Raw genomic sequence first — 19,883 nt, forward strand, 5'->3', positions numbered from 1 at the left:
TTTTCCAAATAAGGAGGTGTTAATAATAAGGTTGTCACTCAGTATATTTTCACTACGCCTGATTATTGAAAACTTAATCGACATTTTTTAGCATGTATATATTTAAAATAAATGTTTTTCTTCGTGTTTGCTTTTGTTTATCGAGAACTATCGTGAATATGCAAATATGTTCAAATGAGATATTTATTAAAGGCAAATCGGAATAATTATTAATGTATGAAAGTTCAAAAACCGTTTTTTGTTTTCCATTAAAGCATTTTACAGTAATTTTATTGTTGGCATGCTATTAATTATATCGTTTCAAACAGTTTAATTATAATATTGATAATAAACAAGAACGGATATTTTTTTTATTTTTTTTATTAGAGTCCACACATTAATAAACAGTTGGTGTGTCGAAACCTCTGAAAAATAAACTCCTTACTTGAATTTTTATTTATAACGCTTCCTGTGACTCTTTCCATTGTTTTTCAGTTGTTAAATTCATCGCCAAGGACAAACACAAACTTGTGAATTCCTCTTGTTTTCCCCGATAGTCAAAGACGCTGTTGTAATGTAAAATAGTTCTTCTAATTAAACCGACTCACGGGATGATGAAATCCCATGCATCGTAGTTATTGTGATCCTCTTGTGGTCAGTATCAGACGATAGTTGATTTTCTCATCTTTCCTCGAACTGTAGCAAGAGCCAATTCCCAACAATTATTTTTTCCCCTATTTTTGTTCATTTCTTCCATCTTCTCTTTATTGTATCTGTATCCACCACATTCTGTCTCCTAAATCTCTCTTTCTGAGCACTGAGATCAAAGTCCATGACCCTCAGACATCATACTTTCTACTACACGATGTACTCAGCCCATAGCATGGATTATAATGGTTTAGTCATTGTCCTTTCAGTTAGTTTATTTGTGTTATCTTTCATAGCGGAATTTATATGATTTGTATGAATAAACCTTTCCATTGGTATCAATTTCCTATTCTGTTTTAGATTTAAAAGTGGCAATGCATGTTTTTCAAGTACATTTACTATTCTATATGCCAGAATTTAGTTTTACACATGTGTATGCTCATCGTTTATAAGCTGATTTCACTTACCACAGTCTGTTGATTAAAATAAGATATTTGATTTCATTTGGATGATCCCAGTGTATTTTCTTCCAGGTGAGAATCTACATTCGTAAATCCACAATGATATATGTGTGTTGCATAGAACCCACAATATAGAACAATCTAGAACAATTTAGAACATGTGGGGGGGGGGGATGGAAATGACACTGGTTAAGTGGATAAGAGGGTGGCTGCTGGACAGTTATCAAAAAGTGTCATATGGAGAGGAAGAATCGAGGCGTAAACAGGTGACTAATGGTGTGATACAAGGATCAGTACTGGGACCATATTGCTGTTTAATTTGTACATAAATGATATAAGAAATAACCTGAAAGGAAATATTCAGTTGTTGCTGATGATGCGAAGCTAGATAGAGTAATAGTTAATCAAAGCGATGTGGCGAGCTTGGAGGATGGTTTAAATAGGCTGTCAGTAGGAGCAAAAAGATAATAGGTCCAGGTGTAATGGGGAGAAATGTGAATTTATGCATTTTGGAGTAAATAGATTACAAGCTGTGTACCACTTTCATGTACCACTGTTTTTCTCTGACATACCTTGCCAGAGAGCACCCAACCTAGAATCGCCCAACTTTGACCTTTTTTGGATGAAAATATTGCTATCCAACTCAGGAAAATTCATGTGCTTTTCTCTATCGTTCCCCTACTGCAACCAACCATTCTGAGCTCTACAATTTTCTCTCTTTAAAAATCATCTTTCTTCAGTCACACTTTCCCAACGAAATCATCCTCTTAGAAGATTTTAATATCCACAGCACCAATTGGCTTTTCTCCTCCAGCTGTACAGATCTTGTAGGCAGAGATGCTGAAACATTCGCCATAATGAGATCTCCAGAGCCACTTTCCCAACAGTGAAATCATTCTCCTAGGAGATGTTGAGCATGTGATAAGAATCATGACTCTACGCCTGCCTATTTTTATCGAACATTTTGGTAGTACTTTCGTTCAGTTTAACGTAAAATTTAATCGCACAACGTTGTTCAAGATTTCGCTTTTCCAACATCGACGCTAATACACCAGACATACACTTACTTAAAGCACAATAACTAGACCTCTTACTTAAAGCACAATAACTAGACCTACCAATGATGAGGCTTTTGTACTTACCAAAGGAACGGGAATCACTCTAACATACTACGTGCTCATCTGTTCGACAGTATTCTGCCAACTGACGCGAAAAAAAATCACACACACACATATATATAGCGGACTCGATGATGCCTCTTTGAGAAAAATCTTCCTTATACATACATCATAATTTATTTTCGCTGGTTTTAAAATTACATACATTAATCTAATTCTTTCGGTATAATTTGCCTTCGTTTGAACTGTAGTCGAAGTGGCACTGAAGGTCGTAGTTCAATCCAAGGCATCACGGGAACTTTGTCTCTCTCATCTAGAGAACGCACTCTGAAATGTCGAACGATGTTGGCAATCACTGTTTTGATTTCCATCATTGCAACTCTTTGTCCTGTTAATGAAAAAAAAATATTATATTTCCTGCAGTAAATTTTGACCTGAAACCTTAATATTACTCTAACCATTTATTATAATCATAATTATTAATTATTCTAACTATCTTTCCGAAGCTATTTCATACTATCCGAATTTCAGTTAAACTGTTCATGTATTTGATTAATTCTTACTTTTTTTATGTTGAGCCAATACTACGGGATTGTCTGTTCGACAGTGCTGCCAGTTGTCGCGAAAAATCACACACACACACACACACACACACACACACACACACACACACACACACACACACACACACACACACACACACACACACACACACACACACACACACACACACACACACACACACACACACACACACACACACACACACACACACACACACACAGATCTGATTCAGCATAAGTATTGCTGCATGAGAATCGAAATCTCATGTGTCATATTTCGGATTTATATCAGGAATTATACAAGCAAGAAATAATATTTGGAACGGTAGAAGACACCAATTTTTGGAAAGTTAAGTGGTTTATGCTATCCTATCATCTAGCAAATCGACTATCCTTTTCTGTCATATCCTATTCTCTAGCAAATACGGTATCCTATTCTATCTTCTAGCAAATTAATTGTCTTGTTTAGAAAGAGAAATCCGATCTTGACTTTAAATATGAAATTATACAATAAAAAGGAAGCGAACCCATTTAGGCTCTTTAGTACAAACAACGACAGAACTGAATTCTGAAAACTTGAATGGATTATTCTCATGCTGCTGGAGAATGCAAGCATCTCATGCTAAAGACATTGCCTATGAAAGATCCTGAAGATTGAATCGACTAAATATTGAAATATTTATCGAAATAAGAAACAGAATTGCTTGTGCTGTCATCTGGAAAAAAATATCAAACTTCATTAGATACATATAATGTTAATCTCGGTAATTTGATCCTTGATCAAATACTTTCGAAATATCAAGGCAAACAGACTTTCAAAATTCACAAACTGGTTTCTGTCCAAAAGCAGACATGAAGCGAAAACATTTTACAATGTGGACTCGGATATTTACTGTTATGTAGCCTACTGAGTGTTTTCAAATATCTATCTGGAGAAAAATCAGTGGGAATTCAATAATATGTTGATAAGATAAACCGATTAATAAACACATTCCTTATTTCTCTAAGTTCATTGATATACTATTCAGCAATTTATTCAGAAATACAAATTCAGCATATACAAAAAAGACAGAAAATAGTAAGAAATGTATGTGCTTACCAATACAACTTCTGGGTCCAGAAGAGAAGGGTATAAATGCGCATGGATGACGTCCTCTGCTATTTTCAGGAAAAAAACGAGTTGGATCGAACACTTCAGGATTAGGAAATATATCTCGATTCCGATGAAGAGAATAAATATCAACTATGCATTCTGTTCCTTTAGGAATTTTGAATCCATCTGAAAACAAATCAATAACCGAAGAAAATTATTCTTCTTACAATGGAATAGAACAGAATGGTTTAACAATTTTGTGCCATTTTATAATTAGATAATAAAGGCATGAGGTTGTTTAATTTACGTCGTGATTATTAAGACGAAACAATTGTCACAAAAACCTAGAACTCATAGCACAATCACACGATAAAATAAATGATATGATCTTTTGCAACATATGTAACACAGCCGCTTGAATGTGGAAATTGCTTTTAATAAAGATGGTGTATGTGTGTGGTAGAATATCATACTTGGCAACGATGAATAACAAGCAACAGCTGTTTAACATATGCATACACTAAAGTCACGTTGAATCACGTCCGACGTTTTGATACGCCTTTGTGTCCCATTAGAAACAAATGACGATCTAAACATTTGTTGACTTCTTACTAAAAGAGGCTGAAGTATCTATGTCGATATTGCGCTTTAAGGGTATTAGAATTGGCTGTGATTTATCGAATTTGTGAAGAACCCAATATTAGTTATACTTTTCGTGTATCATTTGAAACGTGTTTAATTTTTCTGTCTTAGAATAAGTGCAACATGACAGATCACTCGTGATCTGTCATGTTGATACGGATGTAGATCACTCGTGACCTACATCCGTTGTGTATAACCAGTTGTGACCAGCAGAACATTTCTTGTATTACGAAATGAAAATACACCATCTGTAATACTATAGGTTGGGAGAATTTGAAGGGAATGAACTGAAATTCAAACTGATCGTGTTTGCAAGAAATAACCTTTCAGTTTCGTGAAGCCTACCCAACTAAAAGTCTTTATTGTGCGACACTCAGAATTTGATGCAGGGATTTTTAATCTTTGAGCGTACAAATAATTCAACTTTAATAAAAATAACTGATTGTATAATTAGAGAAAAATATATACTATGTTACAAAAATAAATTTGTAAATAAATAATAGAATTAGTTAACGTATTTAGCAATACGAGATGATGAAAGCGTCATCATCTCGAAAGTCTCATCATTCCCCTTGAAGTTTGAAATCGCTCGTAGCACTGAACTCCGCTATTGTTGAAGAATAAAAGTGCATTCTTGCTGGCTACCGATTTCCAGAATCTTGTAGAGCTAAATGAGGTTAGTTTATTTCCGTTTAAAATTTTAAAAGTTAATATACGGCCTTATAAAAAGGTCTTAGTCAATTTATTATTCATTCATTCATAATAGTAATATACGAAAAAAAATGAAAATTAAATTCAAATATTTCTGGTTATCTTTTCACATTAAAAATTGAAAGATAAATTGAAAAGTTTTGATTCATAAGGAAAGAAAAAAAGAAAAATTGTTTTATACACTTCTGATTTAGAAACTGAAAATCTAATTTTCAAATTAAAATAGAAATTAAAAAAATAGGAAAGAGGAAAACTACGCTTTCTCAAAAACCTATATAAAACTGGGTTTGATCGGTACGTAAAGCTATTGGAAAGATGTTTCCTATTTAGGAATTGAGACTTTCATAAAAATGATTGCTATATAATAATTTTACTTCTTTTGTAAATAATAATAATAATAATAATTTTTTTATTGTGTGAGATACATTACATTTATTTTAATAATAACAATAATAATAATAACAACAATAATAATAAAAATAATATTTATTACATATAAATATAAATTATTACACATTATATGTATGTAATAATTTATTACATACATATAATTTATTACATTTCTTTACTTTTGGTACATTCATGTATTCTGATAACAATAATAATAATAATAATTTTTTTTCGCAATAATAATTATAACGATTTATAACATATGATACATACATTACATACTTACTATTACACATGATACAACATTACATACATTTGTTTACATGTGATACGTACATTACATGCATCTGATTATATATTTTGCTTTATTTTATTTATTTATTTTATTTTTTTATCTTGGATGAGATGAGATGTATTTTCTCAGCTTTCATTCTCGAAGCTTATTTGTGTGCTTATCTGAGCATGATACCAGTTATTATTTATTGGTTTATTTGCTGTGTTGGGAACATATGAAATCCAATCTATGTTTAATTGACTTGATTCCACTGCGGCCGTTGATTGAGAAATTCGCACGCGCGCACGCACAAACACACACACACACAACGTATATATTGTGTTTCATTAAGTTTGTGTGATATTTTGAGTGCGTGTTTCTTGTTCATAGTATGTTCTTAGAGCTCTTTTCAGGCTATTGTAGTTTGTAAGGGTCCTGTATTCAAAAGGTAATTTGTTTATCATGTCTGGGATATAGAAGTTTCGCGTGGCCTTTCCGTAGTGATTATTGTATTTATATGTGATATGATTAGTTGTCTGATGTCTTGTTATACAGTATGTATTTCTGACTTTCCCCTAGTTGGCATGGAAATTTATGCAAAGTGGCATAAATGTTTTGCTGTCAGTATTTTGTGTTCTGACATTGCAGTGTATATAAAGTCTTTATTGTCTCTTTGTTCCCAAAACATCAGCTTTATCATTTTGTACTGTAAAGAGATTAATCTATTTTGTTTGTAGGGTGCACAGAAAGTATAGGTTGTTATAGTGTATCTTATATTGTATCATACACAATACTATATTTTGACATAGTGCTTTGTATGTTAGTGTTTTTAGGTGTGTGTGGGAAATATGTCTTTTAACCTGTAGAGTTTGCCAGTTATTGTCGGAGTTAGTTGTGTAGATGGTTTATGTGGCTATTCCAGTTCATATCGCATCGAGGTAAATTCCAAGGTATCGTATTGTTTCAAACTGAGTGATGGTAGTGGTTTTGCTGTTCTGTGTGTTTTTTATGTTGGAAAGTGGATGTTGGATGGTTATATATTTGTTATCAACTGGTCGAGTCAGTGGATTTCTGAATATCATTAATTTTGTCTTTTCTGAGTTTAGGTGTATGGAGTTTTTCGTGAGCTAGTCTATGATCAGATTTATATCATGTTGCATATTTGTTTGGGCTATGCTTGCGTTATTATGGATGGATATTATAGCTGTATCGTCTGCGTATTGGAATACCTTACCTTTCAGAGGTAGCTGATTAATATCGTGCGTGTAAATGTTGAATAGAGTTGGGGAGAGTACAGCTCCCTCTAGTACTCCACAGGTTACTGGTAGCACTCTGCTTCAGTTTGACTCGATACGTGTGATATGCTTTCTATTTTGAAAGTAGTTTGTAAACCACCTGTGCATAGCCCCTTCTATTCCAACAACTTTTCTAACAAGGTTTGATGTGTGAGTGTATCGAATGCCTTAGTTAGATCAATAAAGACTATCGTGGCAAATTTTGTTTTTTTTCTAAGGCGGTATTAATTACGTCTGTAAAGTCTTCCAAGAGAGATGTTGTTCCCTTATTTTTCTGAAAACCATATTGTGTTTTGGGGATAATAATAATAATAATAATAATAATAATAATAATAATAATAATAATAATAATAATAATAATAATAATAATAATAATAATAATAATAATAATAATAATAATAATAATAATAATAATATTATTATTATTATTATTATTATTATTATTATTATTATTATTATTATTATTACACGCGACTCTAGGGAGTCCTTAGACTCATCGAGGGAGGTATCTATCATACCTTGCCTTGAATTCGCTCACCGTCATAGCACTCAAAACAAACTCTGGCAGCTTATTCCACTCATTTACCACTCTAAAATAAAGAACCCAGCTCTAACACCCCTGCTAATCACACTCTTGTCCAGCTTCCATAGGTGTCCCCTAGTTCTCCCACCACCACCAGTCCTGATCTCAAAAATATCCTCTGAGTTAATCCTATAGAAACCCTTTAGCAATTTTAATGTCTCAATCATATCTCCCCTTTTCCGCCTATAAATTAATTTCTGCAACCAACAAATCTTCAACCTGTTCTCATATGGTTCATTCCATAGACCCGCTATCATCTTAGTCACTAGCCTCTGCATCCTCTACACCTCCTCCCCATCAAGAAGGATCCTAAGTGACCGAATCTGGGCATAGCAGTCGAGATGAGGTCTCACCAAGGCTCGGTACAGAAGTACAATAACTTGCTTGTCTTTGCTCGTCAAGGTATTTGTCAACAACCAAGTGAGTTGATGAGCTGATTTAGCTACTTTTGCAATGTAGCTATATGAAGGTCTCTGGGTATGCTGTGAGTTTCTTCAGTATGATGCGCTCCATAATTTGATTGATAATTGGTAATGTTGCTATGAGTTTGTAATTGCAGATTAAATTTCGTTTTCCATGTTTGTATATGGGTGTGATTATGGAGGTCTTTAGCATACTTGGTATCTGTCCTGTTATAAATATTTTATTTATTAATTTTAGTAGGATAGGACTTAAGCTAGTTGCATGTTGCTTGATATCCTTAGGTCGTATACCATAAATTCCTGGACCTTTGTTTAGTTTGATTTGATGTATTGCATAGCGAAGTTCTGCTTCTTTTATGGTTGGGAACCATAATGTCTGTTTTGATTATGGTCCAAGTGGAGGGTCACATTTTGTGAATGGGGGAATATTTCTGTGCAGTTCTTGGATAGAGTCTGCAAAGTATTGGTTAAAGTCATTTGCTAGTTGTTGGATAGGTTTTGAATCTTTTATGAAGCTGTGCTGTATGATTTCGGAGGCGGTGGTGTTGGGAACACAATCTTGCATCTCATTGATCAGATGCCAGGTTTGTTTCGTGTTGTTTTGTGCAGAGGTTAGTTTGTCTCAGTAGTAGTTTCTTTTTGCATTTCTGATTTGTGTTGTAAGGCGATTCCTTGTTATCTTATATTCAGTTTTTAGAGCTATATTATTTGGATATCGCTTTAATTCTTTCCATAAAGTGTCCTTTCTGTGTATTTTTAAGATTAAGTTTTGTGTTATCCAAGGATTTTTGTTGTTTTTGAACAAATTCTGACTTTCTTTGCAGCTTTCGTATATATATTTCTTCCAGTGTGTGAGTTTAATGTTGTTGTATGAGATATCTGCTAAATCTGATGCCAGGTGTTCCCAGTCTGTTTTTCTTATTTCGTGGTTGACTATTTCTTCGTCTATTATTGTTTTCTGTCGCTTTTCTTCTGTGGGACATTGCATGGATAATGTCTTTGTGTGCAGGTTTAGAGCGGTGAAGTAATGGTCTACTTTGCATTTTATGACTGATGCAATGTAACTGTTTGGTGGTGCTCGGACGTTTATATGCTCTAGACAGGAGGCAGTGATAGTATAGTATTTCCGAATATTTCTTCTCTAGTACATGATGGTATTGTTGGTATTAGGTTATACATGGATAGCGTGTCTGGGTATTGAAACGTCATCCATATAATAATAATAATAATAATAATAATAATAATAATAATAATAATAATAATAATAATAATAATAATAATAATAATAATAATAATAATAATAATAATAATAAATTTAAAACAAGGAAAAAGCAAGAAAAGATCAAGAACAGTGAGTGAAGCGATACAATGTTTAAAAAAAAACGATAACTGAATTAACAGAAAAATTAAATCAAAGAATATTGGCTACAGAAAAAAAGATTATTCGCTATGAAAGCAGAATTAATCAATACAGGGCAAAACATTCAGTTTACAACTAACAAGCATACTTTTTATAAAATATTGATGGGAAATCGAACACAATGTTGAACACATAAACGCTAAACGCTTAAGTTATGGAAGTAGCTTTGGGATAATCCAAAAGAACATAATGAAAACGTTAACTGGATTAAAGATGTTGAAAAACAATCGAACAACACTCCGATGGAAGACTTTATCATAAGCATAGAAATGATCCTAAGGAAATGAAATAGAGTGCACCAGGCAAAGAGGAACTGCATGGAGTTTGGCTCAAATATTTGCCAAGTACTCATGCTCGATTGACTGAACAATTAATCAATCTATTGTAAACAGGCTGAATTGAAGAGTGGATAACAACCTGAAGGACCGTTCTGATTTTGAAAAAACAAAGACAAATTAGCTGTTTCAAGTAATTTCCAATAACTTGCTTGCCTGCAACGTGCAAGTTACTCAGTGGCTTCTAGCAACTTAGACTATTATTCTTAAGAATTGTTATTTGACAGAATTATTTTGAAAATTCGAAAAGACGAAGAACCAACTTATATGTGGCATGGATTGGTTACAAGAAAGCATTCTACTATTTGCCATATAGCTGGATTGTAAAATCCAGCTACATGGCATTACTTAAAACTGTTTGGAGTGAGTAAAAACACCAAACATTCCATAGCAGCTGTCATGTCCACTTGGAAAATGCAGTTAATAATCAAGGGAGATAATCTGCGTACAGTGATTATCCTGAGAGAGATTTTTCAAGGTTGACTCACTATCATCTCTGTTGTTCATCATAGCATTGGTTCCTCTAACATTAATGTTAAAAAATAGCTTTGCATATCAAACATCAAAGAAATCAGGAATAATACTCGTATCTCATTGGTTATACATGAATGACCTCAAGCTATATGGAAAATCATATAGAGAAAAATTGAGTTATTATTCAATACAGGTTTGGTTCTTCAGTGAGGACGTTTGTATGGAGTTTGAACTCGAGAAATGTGCAACACTCTTCAGAGTTCGAGTGAAAATAACAAAGGAATCACATTTGCAGATAGAAGGAAAATTAAAAACTTACCATATCACGAATCCTATAAACACCTAAGGTTTATTGAGGCAGAAGACATTTTAAATTTAGAAGTCAAAACGAAAACAGGGTGTGTGAGTTAAAAGGTGTGTGAGTGAACTTTTCTAACCTGAAAAGGGTTAGAAAAGTTCTAAAGTGCAAGCTGAATGGAGGCGACACTGTAACAGCAGTGAATACATTGGTATAAGCAGATTTAGGTGTACTTGATCGTAAAAGATGAAATTAATGACAGTGAATTATGCCTTGAATCCACTCAGATGTGAATCCGTTATACATATCCATGAAAAGTGGAAGGCGTGTTGTTTTTTAAGTCAAGTAAATAGTAGGAAAAGAAGAAGAAGAAAGGCGAGCGTTGAATTATTGCATCAAGGAAAGCACAAGAAAAGATTAACTGAAGCTTACCTAGAAAACGTGGTGAATATGGTAGATTCAAAAGAGCAGTACAAGGAGAAAGAAATGGCAAAAGAAATCAAAAGTTAGAAAAATAAATCACTCTATAGTCAATATATGAAAGATATTAAAAGGGAAATTTGACAGCTGATTAACTTGACAATGGGTTCAGTTAGACAACATAAAGAAAGAGACAAAAGGTCTGACATTTGCTGCTCAAGAACAAGCTCTACAAACCAATTCAATAAAGGCGTAGATTGGACTATACGGAGATAAAGAAGAGACAGTGGACCATCTAATTAGTTCTCGCAGCAGGATTGTCCATACAAACTATAAACAAAGCCGTGATAGGGTAGCAAAAGATGTACACTTGAGATTGTGCAGGAAACATGGTTTCTTAACTTTTAAAATTCCTTGGCAACACACAGTTTAGGAAGTTATTGAAAATGAAACTGCCAAGATATTATGGGATGTTACAAAATTCAGACAGACATCTTGAACATAATATACCAGACATTTTATAGCCAAACAACACCATGTACGGCTTAATGACGTGGCAATACCAGCAGATAGTAGAGAAGATGAAGAAAAGTGCATGAAAATCGGAATAAATTAGGGATCTGGAGACTAAAATTCAACGACTTTGGAAAAAGAAAGCAACAGCAGTTCCAATTGTCACTGAAGCCCTAGGAGCAATGCTAAGAACACTTATGATATAATAACCAGATATAATAACACCATCTCAACTACTCAACTACAGAACGCTACACCTTTAGGAACATTTCATATTTTTCGAGAATATCGAAACGACGATTCATAGGCCTTTAGAAAAGCCCCGAATTGGATTCATTTGCAACTCATTGATTTCATTATCCTATTTTATATTTCTTGTTACTTTTTGATTATGAAATCTGTTAATTAAATATACTAATAATGTTATTATTAAAAGCTTCAAGATTATTCTCGTTAAATAAATAAAAGAGAAGACTTTATTACCAATCTCAATATCCTCCTCAAGGTGCCTTCCAATTAGCGGAACAGTGGGATATATCCGCATTGTTTCCTATAGAGTAGAGGATAATCAAGATTAAAAATACGTGTTGGACCATAAAATGTTTGGTCTACATAAATACATTTATCACACACACACACACACACACACACACACACACACACACACACACACACACACACACACACACACACACACACACACACACACACACACACACACACACACACACACACACACACACACACACACACACACACACACACACACACACACACACACACACACACACACACACACACACACACAAAATGTTCATCTGAAACTAAATATCATCTGCTGTAACTTTTTTTTGTAATTAAATTTAAATCCTATTTTGAAAAGGGATAATAACACAATATTTTCCCAAATAATGAAGGAAGGAAAAATAACATTTTTGTTAATATTTTATTCCTTTTAGCACAAAATGTGACAAAAACGACAACAAACTTTACAAATTTGCAAATATTTTAAAATGGTGTAAACAGTGATATTTTCACTGGAAAAACAAATATGGGTTATTAAAAGTTAGTTTAAAATACTACATATTTTTAGTAACATGAAAAGCTAAAAATTCACTTTTTGCTGTACTTCGTGGTTCCTACTCCTGTTCTTTTTACAGCTTGACACCCCGGGGAATTGACAAAATCAATTTCCTGATGGATGCAACATGCATTTCATGGTTTCATACCTGTATAATGGCTTATTGAAGCTTTGAAATTGTTTTCGCCCTCTTCTTGTGTATTTTAGTCTCCATTTCGTACCCCAAATTCTCAATAGGGTTCAGATTTGGATTGTTTCCTGGCAACGGTAGTCGATGAATCGAGTGTTCATGGAGCCACTTATTAACCTGCAACAAAAATTAAAGCTTTTTGCCCTATGACAAGGTGCAGAGTCATCCTAAAAGATGCAGTTCAACATTACGGTAAAGTGGTCTCTGATAGTAGGCAGTAATTCTTCTAATATTTTCTGGAACCCTGGGGCATTCACTGAACTTTTCGTGAAATGCAAGCGACTAAAACCGCGATACGACATGCAACTCGTTATCATCTGATTGGCTGATAATTTGCCTGTTGGCACAAGACAGTCAGAGTTGAATTTTACCCCTGATAGTATTGTAACTATTTGTCTGCCCGTCGGAGCCTTGCAGGTAAATTTTTTCCGTCAGAAAAAAAATACTCTTTTCTATATCAGAAGTCCATTTGGTGTGCTCTTCGCACACATTTAATGGACCCATTCTTTTGGTTAACAAGGACTTCTTTTCAGGGTGCCTAGCTATCAGTCCCTGTCGAATGAGTTTTCTCCTGACAGTTACAGTTACAGAGACCGGGAAGAATAAACTCCCGTTTGTTCTTCCCAGTTTCCTTTTCAGTTTTTCCGGACCACTCGCTGCCATTTTTGTAGTAGAGCCACTTTAGAACTCGATCTTGGCATGGGTTAGACAGAAAGACAGACAAGAAGAAAACAGTGGTTTTCTTCCTATCTTCTTTTTCATTTCAGAAGATCGGGTTTCCTTCACTTTCGATAGTAGTCCAAGCACAGTAGGTGGACTACAGGATAACCTTTTAACTATTTCATGAGGGGAAATATCGTTTTCTATTCAAAGATTGAATCATACTTTTTCTGCTAAGTGTTAACTGCATGTAACTAGACACAGTGATCTCAGCACGACAATCCGAAAACTAGCCCTTGATATCTATACATAGCATGACAATTCTGACGCAATAGCAGCAACTATTACATTATACAGATATCCGTGAGAACGATAGATGATGCAACACAACGAAATATATAATGATAAACAAACGAAAATGACCATTTAACTACTAAATCTATAGTTATGTAAGGTATGCGGTTTCTATGAACATGAGTGTATGTACAGCATGGCGAAAAAAAAAACAGTTTAGTACTTTTTTCTTTTTCTTTTCTTTATTTTTTTTTTTTGGGCCCCATACCATATCACATGCAGTTTTCGTTTGAATGGTAGAATCCTGTGTCATCTGATGTAACCGAGATTCCACAGTGGAAATATAACCGGTGAAGAAACCCAATTTTTCAATAATGGTTTATCATCTTAATAACTTGAACATTATTGTCTGCCTTAGGTTGAGCAAAAAATAACTCGTTTTTTAGCACAGTTAATTACATGAATAAAACAAAAACAGCATTGTTTAAATTAGTCATACAAGAATACTAAATTGTCAGAAAACTAGTCAGAGTAGGGTATTATGGGAAGGGAAAGAGCGAAAGAGTTTTGCTCTTTTTCTAGTTGCCAGAGAATGTTTCGCTAGTTGTGCCGAGGAATGGGATCATTTATCGATCCCATTCCTCGGCATCCCATAAAACAGACAAGTTTTATGATCCCTGGTTTTGTTGTTGTTGGTTACTTCCCATTTATATTTTTGTGGCGAGATAGCTAAATGGGCATAATTAGTTTCCCTTTCCCGAGTGGCTTCTCTTTGCTGCTGTGTGTTTCCTCTTTGTTTTGGTTTAGTGTCTGAGTGCTTGCGTACCTTCTAGTGCCTGTTTTTGAGGAAAAGCGCTTTGAAGCTGTTTCTGTATTACAATGACTTCTGTTCAACACCAATAATCAATGATGAAATAGGAAAAATTATCACTCTCTCTCTTCCTTTCTCTCTCTTATTCTCTCTTTCTTTCTCATGAGAAACATCAAACCTCTCCACTCCAAATAGAAAATAAGAATCCTAGTCGAGAAGAGACAGACAAGGCGTTCTTCCTTCAAAAGGAGAGAAAGAAAAACACACCGTGAGCTGACCAAAGAAGACGCACAGAAAACTATAGCATAAATATTTTCTATCCTCCCTCCACACAGACGTAGACAGACATAATACTCGGGAAAAGTTAAACAGCTAAAATCACAATCATATCTTGCGAAAAAGGAAAATCTCTTGACGAAAAGAAAGAGATACGAAAGAGAACCCCGATCCTCTGAATAACCAAGAAAAACATCTTTGGGCAACAAACAATCAAAACAAACCGCTAACTTCCCACAATCAACCTCTCGTTTTATGACCCCTAAATAAACACAACATATGAGGATATTCGCTTCACATCTTATATCATCTTTTAGTTAAAATAACTCTCTTTGGGAAATATTAATGACCTCTAATAAGGGTTATGTTCTTCATACATACTATACATACTGGAAGTTCTAAATCTTTTGTTTTTCAGAGTTTGACAGTAAAATGCAGAGATTAAAGCTTTGGTATATAATTCTGAAATGATCCAATATAACAAATACTGTATTCCGATCGGTAGATATACTTGTAAACAACAAACGTAGTCATACGTTGTTTGTTGTGTAGTAAATTTTGCGATCTATTTTTTTTTTGGAATGAAGCCATACGATTTCGTGCTGTACGAAGAGCGAAATCTATTAACTATTGAGGGTATTGGTGAGAACAGAAGATGCCTTTAATGTATGTGAGTTCGTCTTTTTAAATCAGGGGTTGAAGATGCAAGCAATTTCCAATGCTAGTAGATTTAAGGTATACCACAGTACTAATATAATGGTCAGAACTTTGGAGAATTAGTTTAAGAAGTTTATTGAGTTAGCTTAATATTCGATAGAAAAGTTTAATCTGTGGCGAAAGATATTTAGAGAAACAGTTAGTTTTTGTATACCATTCTTGTTATCAAATACATAGGACATAGCAAGTAGCTACCATAGAAGAAATGCCAATGGAGAAGGATGGTAATAAGGACTGTGTTTCGACTTGAGCGAGGAAAAACTCATCAAGTTTTTCCCTAATGATCTGCCCCATGGGTAGAACCCAAATAGGTCGATGAAACATTTATATATTAAACTGATACACTATGGTGACTGCTTTAATAACGTATAAGATCACTACCTTTATTGTACATTCCAAATACTTCATTTCTTTGAGATCTTCTAAAACGATTTCTCGATCTATATCATCCTGAAAAATCCTCCACAGTTCTTCTTCTATTCTGTCTTGCACATCTGAATACAATCCTATACAGTATAGAGACCAACTTATGGAAGTAGATGTAGTGGCGAAACCCTTCATAAGAGGAAAGAGAAAGATTGAGAAATCAATTTTTTTAGTAAAGTAATGCATTATTATAAGAATACAATAAAAATGACTGGTTTAATTCTCATAATACTTAGTAAATTACTGATCGTATAACGCTAACGTCATCATGAATCACTATTAGAAGGCTGTGTCATCCTATTTAAAAGCAGCGTTTTTGAACAGTAGAATAAAACAGGAAGCTTACCGCTGCCAGAAATGTGTGTATTTCTTCATTGATGTCATGAATACTCAGGATATTTTTTTCTCTATGCAAGTTCATTAAATGGTCCAGAAACACTTTTCTAGTTCTTTCGCTTGTAATAGATAATTTTTCAATATCTGTATTGTCAGGATTAACGAATTTCTCTTTTTGATAGATGGCATTTTTTCGATTAACAATCTGAAAAACAAAATAATAAAAAGGATGAAAAAAAATCAATGTATATAATTTTAAAGAAGAACATAGTAATAGTGATTAGGAAGAGATTATTTATTTCTTATAATATATTTCTTTAAACCTCGTTAGATGAATAAAGAAACAAGCAAAATCAGGCATTGTCATCTTATTATGATTACACACAGACAATCTAAATTAATTGATAACACGGAAATTCTAAATTAGTTGATCACACAGACGATCAAAACAAATGCAATGTATATAGAGACGCATTAATGGACAAATTACCAGAGATTAAACACGAGTACTTAAACACATTATGGTTAAACTTCAAATGATGACTTACAAACTGACTGAGCAAAAAAAAATATCACAGATGAAATAAAAAAAGTAGATGGAAATAGATTGGACGCACACTGAGAATGGACATCAGAGAGAGAGAGAGAGAGAGAGAGAGAGAGAGAGAGAGAGAGAGAGAGAGAGAGATTCTTATAGTGGCTTTCGGATCCCAGAAGGAAAGAGGGAAGATCTTAATTAACTTGGCAAAAAACGACAGAAAAATAAAGATAAATGGCGGGCTGGAATCCCTGGAGAGAAACTGAACTCTTGTGGTTCTAGGCAGAGATACCTGGAAGAAAGATCTTGATCTTATAATTTTTGCGACACATGTAAGTCGGGAAAGTTATTGATTTAAAAAAAAAACATATAAAATTAAAAAATTTCGATTTTTTACGTTCTGTGAATGAAATTCCTTCTCATTCATTTTTTGAGAATATTTTTGGTTTCAGATTGAGCAGTCTAACTCATAATCCGTGTTCCACTTCCAGGATGTGATTTAAAAATATACAAATGCATGTGAGTTAAGAGATTATCATCATCACCACAAGACAAAGCACCATTCACTTGCCATTCACAAACAAAATATAGAGCGCACGATTAGTACGCTGGCGCACGCACACACACACACACACACATACACACAACTAACATCACTCAGGTTGAAACAATACGATACCTTGCAATTTACTTCGATGCAGATGTGAACTGGAATAACCACATAAACCATCTACACACTAATCTCCGAACAATAACTGGCAAACTCTGCAGCTCAAAATATTAAAAGGCAGTTCCAACATGCAACATACAAAGCACGATGCAAAAATATACTACTAAGATACGCTATAACAACGTATGCTTTCTGTGCACCCTATAAACTAAATAGATTAATGTCGTTACAGTACAAAATGATAAAGCTGATCTTTTGGAACAAACAGATAATCCCAGCTTTATATACTCTGCAATGTCATAACACAAAATACTGACAGCAAAACACTAAAACACTTCTGACGCTATGCAGTTATGCTAAACTATTATTTCGACGCGAACTACAGGACAACCAGAAATACATATCTTATAACAAGACCTTAGACAACTAATTATATAAGATATACGTATAATAATAATCCCTATGGAAAGGTCACTCAAAGCGTCTACATCCCAGATATGCTAAATAAAGTACCTTTTCAATACAGGAAGCTTACGAACTACAATAGCCCGAAAAGAGTCCTAAGGACAGTCTAGGAACAAGAAACAGGCACCCTACACAACTTACAAGCTTAATGAAGCACAACATATTAGTTCAGGCTTTCCAGTTCAGCGACGCGTCATGACATTCCAAATTATCGCGCGCGCAAGTGTGTGTGTGTGTGTGTGTGTGTGTGTGTGTGTGTGTGAATATGAATGAATTTCTCAACCTACGGATATAGTGGATATCAGGCCTATCAAATATCTTCCAACACAGCAATTGAACCAATAAATAATAACTAATCGGTGTCATTCTCAGATAATCTTAATAAGAAAGCTTCGAGGATGCAAGCTGAGAAATTATATCGCACCCGAGATCAACAAAAAGAAAAAAAAATCCAACTGTAAATTACCCAACTACAGTAACTATTATCACAACATCCATGTTTGTGATTGTCTGTGGAAAAACTAGTGGTGGCGGCCGGCGGTAGATGGCGTTGGTGGATTGGATGGTGGAGACAGGCCTGTAGAACAGGTGCCCTCCCAAGATGAGTCTTTGGACTCCCTGGAGGTGTCAAATAATAATATTAATTATTATTATTATAATTATACAGAAAAAAATGGAAAATCTCTATGAATTTCATTTTTACAAAAAAACAACAACAACTATATGTGTTGTAAATATGAAATTACAATATGTAGTCATAATTTTAATAATAGAAGGATTGAATTAAAAATATATTATTATTGCTATTATTATTATTAAGAGAGATCTCCAGGGAATCAAGGAATCATCGAGGGAGGCCATATACTACATAACACAGGAGAGAGGGGCTTCCCATAGCTAATCCTTTGACCTGTTTGTATAGTTTACCTTCGAATTCAAAATAGCCAGAGTTTACACAGTGAGATAACAGAGAGAACATTTTATTTGAAACAAACAGGTCAAAGGATTAGCTATGGGAAGCCCCCTCTCTCCTGTGTTAGCCAACATTTTTTTCGAGGAATTTGAACAAAAAGCAATCTCCTCTTTTACTTTAAAACCGAAAATTTGGCTTAGATACGTAGATGATATATTCCTCATATGGGAGCATGGTACTGAAAATCTTCACAAGTTTCTCGACCACTTAAACAACCTCCATCAAGATATAAAATTGACTATGGAGCTTGAAGAAAATAGTTCCATCTGTTTCCTAGATGTTAAACTCACTAAGACGCCTGAATCAATTAAAGTCTCTATATTTAGGAAGCCAACTCATACAGACAGATATTTGCATGCGTCATCCCATCACCATCCAGCGCAAAAGTTGGGTATTATATCAACTCTAGCGAATCGTGCAAGATCTGTACTCTCAGATGAAGAAGAACTGAAAAAGGAACTACAACATCTTAAATGGACCTTTAAAAACAATGGCTACTCTCTAAAAAATATTAACAACCAATTATCCCACCGTCAACGTAGCAACGTAGAGACACAGGACGACTCCAAAGGTCATATCGTCTTGCCATATATCAGCACACTATCCAAAAAGCTGAGTAGAATTCTAAAGAAGTTTAACATAAAAACGTGCTTCTCGACTATGCCAAAAATAATATCACGCTTCAACAACTATAAACAACCTCACAACCTTCTACAATTCCCAGGTGTATACAAGGTCACTTGTGAATGCGGAAAGCCTTACTATGGGCAGACAGAGAAATCTATCTTACTACGTCTCGAAGAGCAC

At 34.2% G+C, this 19,883-nt stretch overlaps 1 protein-coding gene across 1 annotated transcript in view; it reads right to left on the reverse strand.

Moving 5' to 3' along the window:
• Positions 1-2,412: 2,412 nt before the first annotated feature.
• Positions 2,413-19,883, reverse strand: part of LOC150099571 (cytochrome P450 4V2-like) — a 64,994-nt gene continuing 47,523 nt past the window's right edge. Inside the window, exons 7-11 of the mRNA XM_090403461.1 lie at positions 16,441-16,635; positions 16,050-16,223; positions 12,123-12,189; positions 3,869-4,048; positions 2,413-2,594 (exon numbers count right to left, since the gene is read on the reverse strand). Coding sequence (XP_090259587.1) covers positions 2,413-2,594; positions 3,869-4,048; positions 12,123-12,189; positions 16,050-16,223; positions 16,441-16,635 — 798 coding nt within the window. The remainder of the gene's footprint in view (positions 2,595-3,868; positions 4,049-12,122; positions 12,190-16,049; positions 16,224-16,440; positions 16,636-19,883) is intronic.

The sequence above is a fragment of the Typopeltis vanoorti genome, chromosome 14 (assembly GCF_054136105.1).
Source record: "Typopeltis vanoorti isolate ZY-2024b chromosome 14, IOZ_Tvanoo_1.0, whole genome shotgun sequence".
Classification (NCBI taxonomy): domain Eukaryota; kingdom Metazoa; phylum Arthropoda; class Arachnida; order Uropygi; family Thelyphonidae; genus Typopeltis; species Typopeltis vanoorti.